A 17554-nucleotide genomic window follows, 5' to 3' on the forward strand; every position below is an offset into this window, starting at 1 on the left:
TTTTAAGCATGACACCTAGATTATCTAGATTAAATTTTGAGGCTATCCACCACCCTTACTTGTGTTACCTTCCATGAGAATATGCTCTATGGCAAAAATGGCTGGAGGTCATCTTAGAGACAGGTTTTCTCTCAACCAATGGAAGTTTGGTTGAGGATAGCTTTGTATGTCAGTATTGCCGGCCAAGTCCTGCAAATGCATTCTAGTACCATATTGTTGCTAGCCTAACAAAATTATTATGGTAAATCATTAGTTGATAATCCAGTAAATTATTATAGATTCTTCTCTTCTCTTGCAATTTTCGATTAGTGCAGTGGATGCTGGCCACCATACAAATCACAGTTTACTTGTCATAGTTTCATTTTTCTGCTATGCTCCAATATTTCTTTAGCACATAGCTTTATTCGGACGGAGCACATGATAGCATGATATTTTTTTTCCCTTCAACAGTTTTCTGTCATGATTCACCGTTTCCGGTTAGTGGCTGCGGCGTGTTAAATAGCGCACCCCTATATATTTTATTCAGCGGAGTCTATTGTTATTTTTCTCTTTGGTTATTGTACTTTTCTTATTTATTTTTTAGCCCATTTAATTATCTGCATAAATTGGTCCACTTCAGACTTTTGTCCTCTCATCGATGTATAGTTCCGGGCATATCTTTGCTGTTGTTTCTAACTCTTTTCTTTGACTTCATTTTCTCGAGCTATTTCGGCTGATTTTTCCATCTTCAATTTTTTTCCTCCATACATTTAAAATTGATTAGTCTGTTTCACGTCTGATGCACCTAATGGAGTTCACTATTTAGTTCAACTCAGTTGCTGAGTTTATATTGTGCCTCAGAGCTCGCTATTTTTTCTGAGAAAAGAGGAAGAACGGCACTGATGTGAATAATTTGTTATGTATCGCAGATTCGTAGGCTATCGACTTAGGGCTATTTTTTCACTTTGGTTACTGTACATTTCTTATTTATTTTTAGCCCATTTGATTGACTGTATAAATTGGTCCACTTCAGACTTTTGTTCTCTCATTGATTTATAGTTCCATGCATATTTTTGTTGTTGTTTCTAACTCTTTTCTTTGACTTCATTTTCTCAAGCTATTTCGGCTAATTTCTCCATCTTCAATTTTTTCCTCCATACATTAAGAATCGATTAGTGTGTTTCATGTCCGATGCACCTAATGGAGAAGTTCCCTATTTAGTTCAACTCAGTTACTGAGTTTAGATTGTGCCTCAGAGCTTCTTATTTTTTCTGAGCAAAGAGGAACAATTGCAGCGACTGATTTGAATAATTTGTTATGTATCGTAGATTCGTAGGCTATCGAGTTATAGCTAGTTAGGCAGGGCTCCAGCTGCAGCTGAAACAACTTTGGTTATATATAATTTCGTATGAAATAATAAAGTAATGAATATAGTTATAGAGTAAACATTTATTTATTGATGAGGGTGAGCATATTTATGTCCAGCGTTTGTCAGGGGTCAGAACTGATCGACCTGACCTTGATTTGCTCAAAATAAATAGGAATGTCCTTTTTTAATGTTTCCTCTTTTATTTGCGCCTAATTAGAAATGGATCAGACATGTTTTATGATGTCAACTTTTCTTTTTTTCTTTAAACCTGAATGGAGACATGACTACGGAAAGATGGAGTCCGAGTCCTTTTCACATTAGAAAAACTAATAAAGTCTAATTCTAATAGGAAATACCAAATTAATATGGACATACTCTTTGGTGTAATATCCCTCTCCTTTTTAGATTAACGTGGAAGTCAATTAGTGTGCGAGTCAATTGCTCAAAACTTGACGTTCTATCAGCTGATTGATGCTCTCCAAATTGATATAGGCTCAAAACTTGATGAGCTAGCTGATTGATGCTCTCTAAATACTTGTGATTCAGTTGTGGAATCCCTAGGCCAGTTGTTTGAGAGATGTAATTGAGAAACGATTGAGAAATTCTTTCGGCTCGAAAAAGCTGTGCAAGACAAAGTTAACTGTACCAATTGTTTTAGTGTTCTTATTATATATACGTGACAGAGTCGGTCTTGGACCTGAGCCAAAGCTTTGATGAACGTGAGAATATACGTGATAGAAATGGATATATTTATGAGAATATTAAAAAAATAAAGAATATACTTCTTGCCATAAACCAAGCATGATAGAGTCCTAGTACATGTTTATGATGTGACATTTTCTTATTTTTTTAATCCTAGCTGTATACGAAGCATGATAGAGTTCTAATCCAATGTGGATTTTTTGTGTGATATGAATTTTTTAATACGAAATGAATTCTTAGAATAATATAGACCGTTGGATCTTCATAAAATCCAATGGTGCAAATCTTTCTCTTTTTTAGATTAACGTGGGAATTCCTAGACCCTCTCCGCGAACGTGGAGGCTTCTTTTAACACTCCTTTAATAATATAATAGATTATGATAAGACCATTTTCAGTGAGAGTTTTATAGAGGTTCCATTCAATTAGATGAGGTGTCACCTCAGCTAATATGGTGATATGGCAAAATAATAAGGAGAGAGATGGGAGTGAAACTGAGTAAAACTCCAACTGATGAGGGGGTATGTGTTTCATCTCCACACATTTCATCAATTCTCATTGGTCACATAGATGAACAAACAAATTATTTTCTCATTTATGAAATCATAAAATGAAACATTGATTTGATAGACCATGTTTCATACATTAACTAAAAAAAAATTCTTAGATGATATGTCAATCTAGCTTGGAAACCGTGTAAGGGCAGCTCCAGCGTGAGGATAAATCGAATCATGGATCAAGAAAACCGAACAGAGTACGTAGTGGCAGTCAATGTTTGTGTGTTAGAATAGAAATTGAATTATGCAGACGCACGTGTCGAACTAAGATGAATAAAAAATTCGGTATGCCCAGCAAGAACGTCGAGACGAACCAAGAGCTGGCTCGTGGGCAAGCGCAGGACCTGAACCAGGAGTTGTGCGTTGAGTGATGGGCCCATCAATTGATGCGTACGCTGTGAACCGTGAATGTTGTTTTTATTCGACTTGTGCTGTCAAAACGATTCGAACTAGCATTGGAGCTGCCCAAACAAAACTTTGCAGTGAGGTTGTGAGAACTGAGATTGGCCTCTGATAAAAATATCTATCTATTATATTAATAAGCAAGTGTTAAAAGAAACCACCACATATTCGTCGCGCGAGTCTAGAAATTTCAACATTAATATAAAAAAAAGAAAAATTTATACCGTTGGATTTCATGAAGATCTAATTATATAGACCAACTCAAAGAGTCCATATTATCTATTATATTAATAAGAGAGTGTTAAAAAAACCACCATGTTTGCCAAGAGTCTAAAAATTCCAACATTAATCTAAAAAAAGAGAAGAATTTATACCATTAGATTTATGAAGATCTAATGGTGTAGACTAACTCAAAAAGTCCATACCAAATACGATTGATAAACATAATATAATTTCAGAATAAAAAATAATAAAATTAAAACTTAATAAAAACTCCTAACCGAGTATGATTTAATTTGTAAATAGCTAAAGTTAGTTGCATGCGTGTATTTGCAGAGGTGAGTATGTGTGTGTGTGTTTTTGAACTGAAAACTAAGGAGTTCTCCACAGCGCAAATATTAAGGTTAGAAATGTCCGGTTAGTTAACAGTACAGAGGTTAAACTTATGGAGAAAGGAGGAGGGAGAAAAGGAAGGGAGGAGGGGGAAACTTACAAAGAATTGAGCCAGGACTGAACTAAGGGAATTCGATCTTCTCGCATTCCATGGAGTTGCAGGAGAACTTCATCCTTGAATTTCATAAACAAGAGATTGATGGAGGCTCGTGCAGCATTGAAAATCTTTATGTTCTCGCATTTGGTTGCCTATGAGGCCTTGACTCCAGTAGATTTCGAGGAAAGTTCATATGTTAACACCATTAGTACTCAGTGTAAGTCGTTCCAACTTTCTTAGAAAGTCAAAGTATTTTTATATTTGACCAAATTATAGAAAAAATTATAAAGATTTATAGCACGAAATAATATATATACTTATTCGGTATTGTAAATGTTAGTATTTATTTTATAAATTTTGTCAAACTTGAAATATTTGGACCCTCCAAAAAAAATTGGAATGACTTACAATTTAGAACAGAACGAGTAATTCACAAGCTTTGACGTCACTCAGTTTTAAACATGCAGTTCTGTATGGTCCTTGAGAAACTACGACACATCAGGAACCTAGAGTGTCGACTGTCGAGTGGATTCAAGGGCGAGCCTTTGTTTACATCAAGTGGCAAACCCACCATCGCTGTCGCCAAAGCAAACACCATGTAAAGAAGAATCGCCTTTCAGATCTTTGGTCAGTCCATGGTCAGTCAACTGTTTCAAATGTGGTCCAGAAGTCATATAAAAACAATAGCGGCACGTGTTTCGCTGCGCTGTCCCAGCAATTCCCCTTGGAGTTTCTGTATATGTAAGCAACATCATTAGTGTAAACAGATCTCTAGAGTCCGGAGAAGTTTGTGGAGCCCATGTACACAGACCGACCGGTTAGCGGTTAGTGACTAGCAATAGAAATTGCAACTTGCTCGGCGGATTGCGTCAAAGCATGTTAATTATCTGCTCTGAATCCTTTCCTTTGGGGACTTGACCTGCTACAGGGTCAATACTTTGGAGTGCAATTTCGAGTTAAATGTCAAAGTCTCGAGGGCTAGTGCTTTTCTTTCACACTTCGGTGAAAATGCCTTGTCCACTGATGTCGATTCACAGTAATGCTATTTTACACCTTAGTAGTAGTGTTCATTCTGCACCCAGCAATCAAATTAGTGACCAGAAATTACTGAATCGAGTTACTGAATTATTGAACCATGTTTAGTAAAATGGTGTTAAGTAATCGTGTGATTACTGAAAATCTGTTCAGTATATACAACGAGGCTAAAATGCAATAAGGTGCATTCTCTTTTCAAAATACACCCACCCTGCAGTTGCAACGAGACTACATCGATTGCAACTGGATGGAACTGATTGCAACTGGGTGCGAACCAGGTGCAACTAGACGCGAACTAGTTGCAACTCAGAACGATCCGTCTGCAACTGGACGCGAATCAATTGCAACTCAGGCCGACCCGATTGCAACTGGACACGAACCGGTTGCAACTGTACGCAAACCGGTTGCAAATGGACTCAAATCCAGTAGCAACTGGAATTGCCGCAGTCGCAACTAAGAGGGTGGGTGCATTCTTTATACAAAATGCACCAAGGTAAAACACGCGCGTCCACACACACACGCGCACCCCCCCCACCCACCCACACACACACACATATATATATAGAGAGAGAGAGAGACATACACAGAGAGAGAGAGACATACACAGAGAGAGAGCGTGCGCTCTAGAAACTCTAAATAGTTGTTTGAATACCGAGTTACATTTTCGTACGATTCGTGCTAATATTGGAATTCTCAGGACCATAGAATGGAAGAGATAATAAAAATTTATTCGATTTTGAACTTCTACTTCCGTTTAGAATTTAGGCATTATTTTCCCCCTTGTTTCCAAAAAAAAAAGATTCAAAAAACACTAATTGCAACCCTTTGAGTCGACGAAATTAATAAAATTCTCCGCGAATGTATTGAACATATAATAGGAAACTAGGGATTGAGAATATCGATCGCGTAGTTCAAGTCGGGGATGGGATTGTTCATATTATAGATCTTGGTGAAATAATGTCAGGTGAATTAGTTGAATTTGCAGAAGGGATGAGAGGTGTTGCTCTGAATTTGGAATAAAAAAATATTGGAATTATATATTCACGTGGTATTCTACATCCACCTTCTATTACTAGCAAAATAATCGTATTATCAAATTACAAAAATAATGTTGAGTAATAATTCGCCGATTACTGAACTACTGAAATTTTATTCAGTGATTCTGTTCATTTTTGCTATTAGAATAAACTGCTACACCTAAAGTGTATGCACATGGATATATATTAAGATAGGAATGGAGGGTTATGTGCTGGAGGACACCATTGCATCACATAGCATTTGGTCAGTTTTTTTTTTCTTTTTTACCCCTGAGACTATGTCAAGGGTGAAACGCGAAGCTGAATCAGCCGATACAACTCTGAATAAAAGCACAGAATAGACTGAAATTCCTGCCACAATGAACAATCTGCCAGTGCTAACTGCTTCTGCACGCGTTTCCCGGGAGACCAGCGTCGTTAAGTTTTCTTTAGCTCAAGTCGTCTCTGATTTCCCCGTCCTTTCCCACCAAGAGACACGACAGCTTCCGCAAGCGCTCCACCCACCCATCCCCCGCCTATAAGAAGCCCGCGCGATCCGGCACCGCCTCATCAGCTCAACTCATCACTCGACCACCCAGGCACCCACATCAATCCTTCCATTCCATTTCCATCACCACCACAGGCACCAGCGGCTGCCGGCTGCGTCAGCAAGTCAGCAACGCCGCAGCCCCTATAGCTCGTGCGTACGTCCCGATGGAGCTTCCACCATGGGCGGCTTTTCTCGGCGTGGTGCTCGCCACCGTGATGCTTCTCAAGGCCGTCCTCGGCCGCCGCGGGCGCCGCGCGTACAACCTCCCGCCGGGGCCCAAGCCGTGGCCGATCATCGGCAACCTCGACCTGATGGGCGCGCTCCCGCACCGCTCCATCCACGAGCTGTCAAGGAAGTACGGCCCGCTGATGCAGCTCCGGTTCGGGTCCTTCCCCGTGGTCGTCGGCTCGTCGGTGGACATGGCCAAGTTCTTCCTCAAGACCCACGACGTGATGTTCACGGACCGGCCCAAGACCGCCGCCGGCAAGTACACCACCTACAACAACCGGGACATCACCTGGTCCCCGTACGGCGCCTACTGGCGGCAGGCGCGCAAGATGTGCCTCACCGAGCTCTTCAGCGCCAAGCGTCTCGAGTCGTACGAGTACATCCGCACCGCCGAGGTCCAAGCGCTGCTGCGCGACCTGCACGCGGCGTCTGGCACCGGCCGCGCCGTCATGCTCAAGGACTACCTGTCCACGGTGAGCCTGAACGTGATCACGCGCATGGTGCTCGGCAAGAAGTACCTGGACAAGGAGGTGGTGGCCGGTGGGTCCTCCGTGACCACGCCGGAGGAGTTCAAGTGGATGCTCGACGAGCTGTTCCTGCTCAACGGCGTGCTCAACATCGGCGACTCCATCCCGTGGCTCGACTGGATGGACCTGCAGGGTTACATCAGGAGGATGAAGAAGATCAGCAAGATGTTCGACCGGTTCCTGGAGCACGTCGTGGAGGAGCACAACCAGCGGCGGCTGCGCGAGGGGAAGAGCTTCGTCGCCAAGGACATGGTCGACGTGCTGCTCCAGATTGCCGACGACCCTACCCTGGAGGTTGAGCTGAACAGAGAAAGCGTCAAGGCTTTCACTCAGGTGAGTTGTGATCTGATTCCGATCCTAATCTTCATGCGTAGGATAATCTCTTAGAATAACTCATATATAAACTGCAGCAATCTGACTTAAATCACAATCACGTGTGGGCATGTGTGGCACGCGCAGGACCTCATCGCCGGCGGCACGGAGAGCTCTGCAGTCACAGTGGAGTGGGCCATCTCGGAGCTCCTGAAGAAGCCCGAGGTCATCGCCAAGGCCACGGAGGAGCTGGACCGCGTCATCGGCCGCAGCCGCTGGGTCACGGAGAAGGACATTCCCCAGCTCCCATACGTGGACGCCATCGTCAAGGAGACCATGCGGCTGCACCCGGTGGCGCCGTTGCTGGTGCCCCGCCTTGCGCGCGAGGACGCCACCGTCGACGGCTACGACATCCCCGCCGGCACGCGCGTGCTCGTCAGCGTGTGGTCCATCGGCCGCGACCCCGCGCTGTGGGACGCCCCGGAGGAGTTCATGCCGGAGCGCTTCCTCGGCAGCAAGCTCGACGTGAAGGGACAAGATTACGAGCTGCTGCCGTTCGGGTCGGGCCGGCGGATGTGCCCCGGGTACAGCCTCGGCCTGAAGGTCATCCAGGTGAGCCTCGCCAACCTGCTGCACGGCTTCACCTGGAGCCTCCCCAACGGCATGACCAAGGAGGAGCTGAGCATGGAGGAGATCTTCGGGCTGTCCACGCCGCGCAAGTTCCCTCTCGAGGCCGTCGTCGAGCCCAAGCTGCCGGCACATCTCTACGCCGCCGAGGCTTGATCGACGATGTGCGCCGTGCGCGTGGTTTGTTCAGTATAGGTGCCGTTAATTTTGCGTGTTGCTGTCCAGTGTCCACTTGCTGCTCCCGCTGTTGTTATAGTCACTCTGTAATGTTTCTCTCCAAGCTTGCGTCGTGTGTGGCTTGTGACTGTAGTGTGGAATAATGTTGTAACTCAGTTATACCCTTACTTTTATATACACGACACAGAAAAATACCCCTAATTATCACAGGTTATATTACTGTATTTTATTGATGAGCATTTTACTGATTTTATAAGCCGAGCTGGTAAACGTTGTGTTTGATCTTAACTATAAATCCGTAGTGTGAGCGGGTTTGGAGATCCAGGAGGTGTTTGTTTTGACTATGGGTGGCCCATCATCTTTTCACTCCTCATGCATGCGTGTAAATTGTTAAGACTAGATAGATTTTTTTTTTGAGGAAGACACAAGAAAGGTGTCTCATATCTGATTCATATCAAGCAAAACTAGTGGTAGTACAATAGAAGAACAATTTGATGCAAGACAATATAAAAAAATAAAATTACACTGAGCTCTCTGGTCGCCTTCTTCATCCGATTGTTCATCGTTCACCGGAGCTTGAAAAATACACTAAAAAGGCAGTAAGGGAAAGAGACACCTACAAACGTCAACACCACACAAGGCTTTGAAGACCACAAAAACCACTCGCTCGCTGCTTACAACGAGATCTAGCAACCACTGAAAAAATATTGGCTGGAGGAACACAAGCAACATAGACTTGTAATCCTTCACCACCAAAACAGAGGGTTGAAGAACCGGAACTTGTCACAGAATAGATCAAAAGAAGAGGTCGACGTCACCATAACAAAAGACAGCCAACTGTATCTCCTGATTGACACAGCAACTACAAAGATCTGGAGAGAACCTTCAGATCTCGCAGAACTAGCTTCCACTTGGCCATCGTCGGCGCCGGAACACACGTCGTAAAGGCAAGGAAAGGCCAGAGAGAGTCTATTCCAAAACGTCATCATCGCCACCACCTCGTTGATGTCGCTCGAGAAACAAACCCTAAAGAAAACTAAACGGATCTATGGAAAAGATGGGTCCCTGCTCCTCCACCTACCGGCAGTGAGGCCACCGGAGGGGCAGAGGAGGGGACCGAGGGGACGGCGGTGTGAGGGGGACCGAGGGGATGGCGGTGGGGGCGGAAGTAAGACTAGATAGATACAATCATAGAAGGATGGAGAGATAGATCCATCCAGAGTTTTTCCTCATTGCTTGTTCTTCATGACTACTGTTCCTCTCCACTTCCAAATCCAAATACACCACAAGTCCACCCATTAAACTTGAAAAGAGATGATCTATCAATTCCTCATCCCTCACAAAACACAGGATCAAGCTTAGTAATGAAAATGGGTTTATCCTAAAAAAATTCATGGGATGACTCTAATAATACCACTCATCAAATGTTCTCATTTGCCTAAACATAGAAAAATAATTCCAGATATTAGACAGTAAACTGGATCAAACATCAAGTCGTCGAGATCAGAAGCTGAATCTTTTTATTGAACAATCCATTTGCCTCTTATTAGATCACAAATGAATCATAGCACGTATGCATTCGAATATAAACAAAGGAGGGAGCAGACGAGCAGTCTGGGAGGGAGGTTAATTTGATCGGAACCGCATCTTGATCTCCATCTATTGTGGATATAAAACGGAGAATTCCTTGTGCTGGTCAATGCCTCTTGTGCTCCTGGATGAACTTGGAGTTCCTCAGATCCTCCTCGGTGAAGTTCGCGGTCATCTTGGCGATGAGGTACCCTGTGAGAACCGCCCAATTTGATATTATTTTAAACGAACCGCCGGTCATTATCTTCCAGATGAGAGTTAACACGTGCTTGCCGGAGAGTGTGCCACGTGTTATCCCACATCTAGAGACACGAATAACCGACATGTCATTCATTCAAAATAATATCAAACCCGGTAGTCCCGGTATGTGCTCCAACATACGTCCAGAATCAGCATATGCACATACCGTTTACAATCGAATACATCGTCAATATTCCACAAAGAGCAGTTTTACACACTTAACATTACAAGTTCAATATAGGTGGGTTCAAACTTCCTTTACAGTCTTGGGCTCATGAAAGTCATTTAAACAGAAACATAACGATTATTATATTTACATGCTCTCATGAAACTCGATTACGGTAAAGACTTACTAAAGTAATGACGCCTTGCTCAAGGACATCATTACAGCCACCATGACCTACTCTTCCCCCGCATTTGGATCAGCGGGGTAGAAGTGGCCGAACACCACTTCGGGCTCACCTGCAACTAGGTTCAGAAAGCAACCTGAGTACAAAAGGTACTCGCAAGACTTACGCGATTACATAAACAAGGATCATGCAATGGCTCAAGTAAAAGCTTTAAGCTTAAGTAATTATTACATCAGCATCAGCTCGCTAACTACCACCTATCAGAATTAATTAACATTGCCCAAACCCCCAACAATTTTAGTATATTAAGGGTATACGAAATACTGAGGCACAGAGGTGCCATGAACCATTTCCATCATAACCGAAACTTTCTACGAAGAGTTCAACGGACAAAGAGCTTGCTCATAACCGAGAGCGCGGCAATTCGAATTGATTATAACCTTGCAAGGGTGTACTACTTTACCCACACGACGCAAGGACCATGCGACTCACCCAACCCGCTAAAGTTGGATAAGAGGGTACTCGCGTCAACAGTTCCCAACATGGCTCGATCATTGAAATCTTCACACCTAGCTTACGCGTAGAGACTTAGTTTCCACCGGGGACATCTCTAAACTTTCCTACTCGTAGGTCCACCCGGGGACACCTCTAAGCCTCTCTGCATAGCCCTTGGCCACGTATCTAGGACAGTACATCAATGATCAAGTCAAGGAAGGTAATTGGTTTATTCGTACCATTATATTGGATATGTGGTAGCACGAAAAGGTGCTCAAAGCCGACGTCATCCACGGACGGTCCTTAACCGATCCAAGCGGATCTGCCTATGTGACTCCATTCACTAGGCCCTACCATTCTGCTCGAATCTCGATACTACCAAACTCTCAACAACCCAACCGAACCAGTGCGATCAAGGATTATCGGTAAGTGTGATCCTCCAAACCAATCCTGTCTAGCGAGCAAAAGAAGTACTCTAAGCAGGACTAAGCATCTAGTCAGATTAAGTAATTAACTAACTAACTAGTGCCAAGAACAAGGATGACAAATCAAGGAAGGATAATGCACGCAGATAGGTACAAAAATGCAATACATACATACTATATATAACCCAACATTACCCAAGTGAGATAACTAAGCTAGTCAAATTAGATAGGTGCAAGGAATATGCTTAGCTGCTTGCCTGGGTTAACTTCGGACTCGACCACGAACGGGACTCCAGGCTCAGGCTCAACGGACTAGGCGGGTTCCACGGGTCCGACCTCCGGCGGTTCGGTCACAAAAATGCATGAATGCGATGCAAGAATTAAGAAATGAACTTAACAATAAGCATAAATCATGGAAATAAATGAGAAACCAGAGAAAAATACAAGGAACTCATGAAAATTGGTTTTGCAGTAAAATCATTTTCCTATAAGTAATCATAAATAGATAAATTTTCAGCTACTCTAAGCAAGATAAATCAGGGAAGGAATGCAAACTAACTAAACAAATCCAAGAAAATTATCTTAGATACTAGGTATGAAAACAAAGCAAACAAAATTGGTTTCACTATTTTCTCACTTTCCAGCAAAAAGTTCTATAATAAACCATTTTCAGATAAAGCATAAGAAAACAAGCTAAAACTTTTATAAAAAGCAAGTAAGCACATGAACAAGTAGCACTTCTGGAACCTACACCTCACCAGGAGTCTAACAAAATTTGGTTTGAGATTTTTCTAGTAATACACAAATAAATAAGCATTAAACTCACTTTTGCAAGATAAAACTATAGATAAATATATAGCAAGGTAACATGCAAAACAATATTTTTATTGAGTAGATCTAAACTAGAGGAATCCAACAAAACAAGTTTCATAATTTTTGGAGCTATACAAGAATTTCTATGGATTTTGCAAGATTGCAGAAATATAAACCCTAAGAAAACCCTAGCTAAATCGCTAGGTGCACCCGGATCCCACACCCGCGGGCGCTGACAGGTGGGGCCCGCTGGCCAGCGGCCCACCAGCCCGAGTCAAGGCCGACCAGGGGCCTTGACCCGCGGCGGGGCGCGGCCACGACACGCTGGTGCGCGCGGTGCGCGTGGACACCGCGTGCGCGGCGGCGCCTGCGGACGGCGGCGTGAGGCGGCGCGGAGAGGCGGGGCCGGAGTGGGGCAAAGGGTGCGCGCACGGGGTGGAGGCGACGGCAGCGAAGCTCACTAGCGGGTTGGACGGCGGGGAACGGCGGCGGACGAGCGGCGCGACAAGCAGAGGCGGCGGCGGGCGGACCGGCGCGGCGGCGGCCCTGCAGGGGAGGGGAAAGGGCCGGATGAGGGCCAAAATCGGAGGAGGACGACGAGGAAAAGCTTCCTATGCGAAGAATCGAGGCGGCGCTCACCGGAGACGGCGAATCGGGGCGGCGGCGGCGGCAATGGTGGAGAGGGCTAGGGTTTGAGGGGGGAACGGGGGCCGGCCTCGACGCGGATAAGGAGAGGGGTGAGGAGAAGAGCGAAGGGGCGGCACGGGACACGAGGATGAACGGCACGTGGTGCGAGGATGGCCGGCGGCGGCGACGCGTGCGGTGCGGCGCCGAGCGGAACAGAGAGAGGAGGAGAGGGAGAGGGGAGACTGACAGGTGGGTCCGGCATGGGATTTTTATTTTCTTTCTTTTTTTTCTCAGGGCTGTGACATACCCCGTGACGGCGAAGCCAGTGAGGAAGGGCCGTTGCCACGGATCGAACGTCCTCATCTCCGGCTCCGCTTCTCGGTCTCGTCCTCTGCCTCCGCCGGGTACTCGCTCAGATGATGGGGATGGACGACTTTTTTTTTTTTGAAACATGGGGATGGACGACTTGGTGGGTGGAATCGATGTGCCAGCTTGGCAGCTTTACCCTTTATTACACATTAGTGATTTGCGCGCGCCCATGTGAACCACGCAATTTGGGAAGTGGTTGTAATCGAAATGGAAGCAAAACAATAGTAGCGAATATATCACAACAAAAGGTGTGGTTTATATATATCAAATATATAAACAAATAGATATATATCGAATATATCAAAGCAATGCTAACCAAAGATGATTGGCACCTCTCAAGCTGTTGCTTGAATCTGGAAAGGCTATCCTTGAGATCCATCTAGAAGAACATTCTTGTAAGCGATTGGCACATAAACAAAAAATTGAAGAGAAACGGCTGAATGACTGGGAAAATAACTGGAGCAGCAGCAAACTATGGGCTTCTGAATAAAGCCAACACTGGTGAAAACTAAATGCAATTGTATTGGGGCGAGAACAATCAAGTCACTTAAGAGTAAGATGGATAAGTCAGAATCTGAGACAGAACGATCAATCGTGTAAAACATCATAGCTACTGCAGAAACGATTGTCTCATCAGGTTCAGTGTTGTACAAAGATGACACTACTGGAAAACCGGCCTTCAGAACCGGTTGAAAACGCCCATAGGTACCGGTTTTGCAACCGGTTCCCGCAAACTGAGACCAATGGCCTCGCCCAAGGATATCGGGTTTATCACCTGGTGCCTTAGGCGCTCATTGGTACCGGTTGGAAAGACCAACCGGTACCAAAGAGGCTGCCACGCTGACGCAAGCTGGCAGCCTCTTTGGTACCGGTTGGTCTTTCCAACCGGTACCAATGAGTTTTTTTCTCTATTTTGTCCAAATCCAGTTTTGTTTATTTTATTTAATATTATTTATTCTTTTGTAATTGCTAAGCATACCCGAGCTCTACAGTACTATACGTTCATTGGCCGTGTTCGATTTCACAGAATATTTGAAACTAACTAAAAGTCAAATGCAAGCATATAATTAAGCTAATTAGCTAAACTAATATATTTACAAATATACAAACAACAAGGCATCACGTTTAGAAATATTTACAAATGTACAAATTATGTGTATAGTACAACTACTGAGCCCCTCAGGACGTCGATGGAAATCCTCTATGGATATGACCGTCGTGGTAGAACTCACCTCTAGGATCTTGGATCTCGTTCAAAATGAATCCAGCGAGCTGCTCGCACACGGCGTTGATCCGATCGGTAGAATAACATTCATCCCCGATGCGACACATCTATCATTTAGCAAAAAAGGACTCATATATTAATTTCATCGCATTAGTATAATTAGGAAAATATACTAGTAAACGGTTTGTACGTACTCTTAGATCCTCCGTAGTAGACTTTCCGCATGGAGTCATGATGTGCAAAAAGTCGCATACATAGTACCCGCACCAATCAGTTCCTTGTTTTTGCCTCGCACACTTAAGAAAAAAGAAATAAATTACTCAATTTAGAACAATTTGAGATTACTTAACTAGACAAATGTTCGTGAATCAACATACCGGATAATCCATTTTAACATTCAGTTCGGGGCTCCATTGACCACGTCCTTTGTTCGTTTTCACAATTTTTTCCACACCATGCGCTCAAAGTTAAGTTTGATATTCAACAATTGATATTAACTGAAAAAGAATTTGAATGTGCAAACCGAACTTACCTATTCAGGGGGTCTATGATATGTTGGATTGCTGACTTTGGATTTCTCATTGAGTCAAACACTACAAGATTGCTGGTCTCTACTGCAAGTATGAGTAAAACCCAATGATAACTGCAGATATAAATATAATATATACATACATGCATTAGACGACTTAGTATTTATTTAGAAATATAACAGAGGATTGAGTCGACCAAGGCTTACCCATAGTTGTATGGTATATATGATTTGTAATTTTTCCTAGTCAACGAATCGTACATGTTTTGGCATGTTTCCTTGTAATTTTCGTTGAGCACTTTCTGATTGACTAGCAACGGAGACATGAAGCCGATCTAATGTTGCCATCCTTCTTTTCGGCTTCTTTGAATCTCCTGTCTAAACGATACAACAGAAATTATATAATGCACACAGATAATTATGTTGCTTGTTAACAAAAAAGAATTAATGTAGAGGTAAGTGATACTTACAGAAACCAAATGGTGATGATAGAGGCGTCGAGGACTTGTCGATGGTATATGTGATATATACTGTCAAAGTACACCCAGAAGTCGTCCTCCCCGCGGAAGAAATCATGGTCACGATACTTGACTCCAAACATTTTCATTTCGTCATTGGACATTCGCAGGCACCATCTATGCAAATTGTACATCTACGTGCCCAGACTCATCTCCTGTTCCTCAGTGACAAAAGGTTTTCCATGCTCGAATGGAGTAGGGAGCGACATGGATATCCGGCTCCTCTTGTCCCGTTGCCTGCTCTAGCGTTAATCCAGTTTCATAAAGAAATAGCACCGCCTGTAGGTCCGCCTCGTGTAGGACTGGCAACCCTGGCACCCGGAGGGGCTCGAGTTCTTTTGTTGTGTGCCAAGCTGAGGAATGGTCTTACCACATTTCTTCTGATTTCCCACCTTGTGGGCCTTTGTCAGAGTACGATCATAGTCCGAGGGTAAGCTTTTCGGTTTTGGTGGGTTGTCTAGGTTTGCGAGAAGCTTTTTCCCTAATTCTAGAGGTACCTTTTCCTTCAGCGGGGGGACTTTAGGCTTCAACTGTTCTTTTATATATCGAGCAGTTTCCTCTTCCAACTCCTCAGCGGTCTTCTCATAGGTTAATTTTCTTTCGACCGTTTTCTGCTTCTTCTTTGAGGGTCCAGCCGCTGGGAGGGATGATGTCTTTTTCTTTCCTTTTTCCGGTGCTGGAGGAGTTGGAGTACTCGTGGCCCTTTGCCCCGGCGGAGATGGTGGTGAGGGAGGTGGTTGTGGGGACGGCGGTGAGGGAGACCGCGGAGACAGGCGATCGGTCTGCACGGGAGCCGTTATGCTTGTAGTAAGTTTGATGTCAGCCTTGCGTCATAGAACGACCCCGTGCAGTGCGTCTCTCAATGTCTTCTCTCCATCCCCTCCAACGAAGTCGAGCTCAAGATCCTCATTGTTTCCAACTATCTGCTCAACTGTGAAGGAGGTGTAGCCAGGGGGTATCGGCCTTCCATGAATTGTAGTACAAGGATTCAGTGGCAGGGCTGACCCGTATGCTACATGAATGAATATATTCTTTGCTCACACATGTAGCTCGCATGCTGTCGGCATGGTGATATCATCCACTGGATACCTCTGATCATCTACCGTCGTTGGCTCAATCTGGGGGTGCTAATTAGCTTGTACGTCGGGTGCCGCCGTGGATGCACAGCTGCTGCGTCGCTGAGAGGTCGGACTTATCACAACATCCGGGTGCGACCCAGCAGTGCCCCTTTGGCTCAGAGCTAGCTGCACTGCCTCATTGACCCTGGCGTCCATCTGAGATTCCAAAGACGCAACCTTCCTGTTCATCTCTTCTTGTAAGGCACGGAGTTTCTCTTCTTGTTTGGCTTTACTCTTTCGGTGAATCTTGTAAGAGGAATCTCCAGCCCAAGTAACTTTCGATGGCACCACGCCGATGTCGCGGGCTCGTCCGGGGTGTTCCGGATTCTTTAATGCCCTGGTCAGTTCGTCATTCTCCCTTTGAGGCTGGAATGTTCCTTGTTGGGCCTCATGTATTGATGTGACCAGATCGCGGGACACTTCTTGCATATGCTTTGGCATGACCAAAGTTCCAACCAACTGGTTTAGTGTCACGCCGTTAGCAAATAACCACCACTTGGATCTATCCGGCCAATCCCAAGTCGCCGACCTGATGCCTCTATCCATAAAGTCCTGCTCCATCTTCTACCATTTTTTAACTGACTTCTTGTACCCGCCAGCCCCAAGGTGGTGGCTGTACTTCTTATTTGCTGCATTCATCTTGGCCTGTTTGGATTTTTCTTGGGCTTCGTCTGATAGTTTGTATTGTTTGAACTCCTCCCAGTATGGTTTAACCTGAGGAAGATCGTCCCAATTCGGCTCCTTATCCTTCTTGATGTAATTGGTGTACAACTTCTTCTTGAAAGTTGCAAAGGCAAGGGCCTTCTTTTTCAAGGCACATTTCTTCACAATTTCTTGATCAACTCCTTCAAGAAGAGTGAACATATACTTGAGTTCTTTCCATAGCATTTATTTTTGATGAGGAGGCACGGCGTGTTGCTGTTCTTCTGGCTTGCTCGATTTTCCATAGTCTTGTGGTGATCGGAATTCTTGCCCGAACAATAACCCCACATTGGTTGACAAATTTCGTGCTAGCAGCATTTGGAGCACTTGGACAGCCTTCTGCGTCTACTTCTGTGATGACCTGT

At 44.3% G+C, this 17554-nt stretch overlaps 1 protein-coding gene across 1 annotated transcript; it reads left to right on the top strand.

The window, feature by feature from the left end:
- The first annotated feature begins 6343 nt into the window (after window positions 1-6343).
- On the top strand, window positions 6344-8402 carry LOC120660789 (trimethyltridecatetraene synthase-like). The gene is made up of 2 exons (XM_039939424.1): window positions 6344-7405; window positions 7532-8402. Exons 1-2 carry the CDS (start codon window positions 6482-6484, stop codon window positions 8165-8167), a joined length of 1560 nt encoding a protein of 519 aa, XP_039795358.1. The 5' UTR covers window positions 6344-6481; the 3' UTR covers window positions 8168-8402.
- The last annotated feature ends 9152 nt before the right edge of the window (window positions 8403-17554 follow it).

Source organism: Panicum virgatum, chromosome 2N (genome assembly GCF_016808335.1).
Source record: "Panicum virgatum strain AP13 chromosome 2N, P.virgatum_v5, whole genome shotgun sequence".
In the NCBI taxonomy this organism is placed as follows: domain Eukaryota; kingdom Viridiplantae; phylum Streptophyta; class Magnoliopsida; order Poales; family Poaceae; genus Panicum; species Panicum virgatum.

Coding starts and splice junctions, on each gene's coding strand:
- LOC120660789 (XM_039939424.1), top strand. CDS start 6,482: ATGGAGCTTCCACCATGGGCGGCTTTTCTCGGCGTGGTGCTCGCCACC. Junction 7,406..7,531: donor GCGTCAAGGCTTTCACTCAG/GTGAGTTGTGAT, acceptor TGGCACGCGCAG/GACCTCATCGCCGGCGGCAC.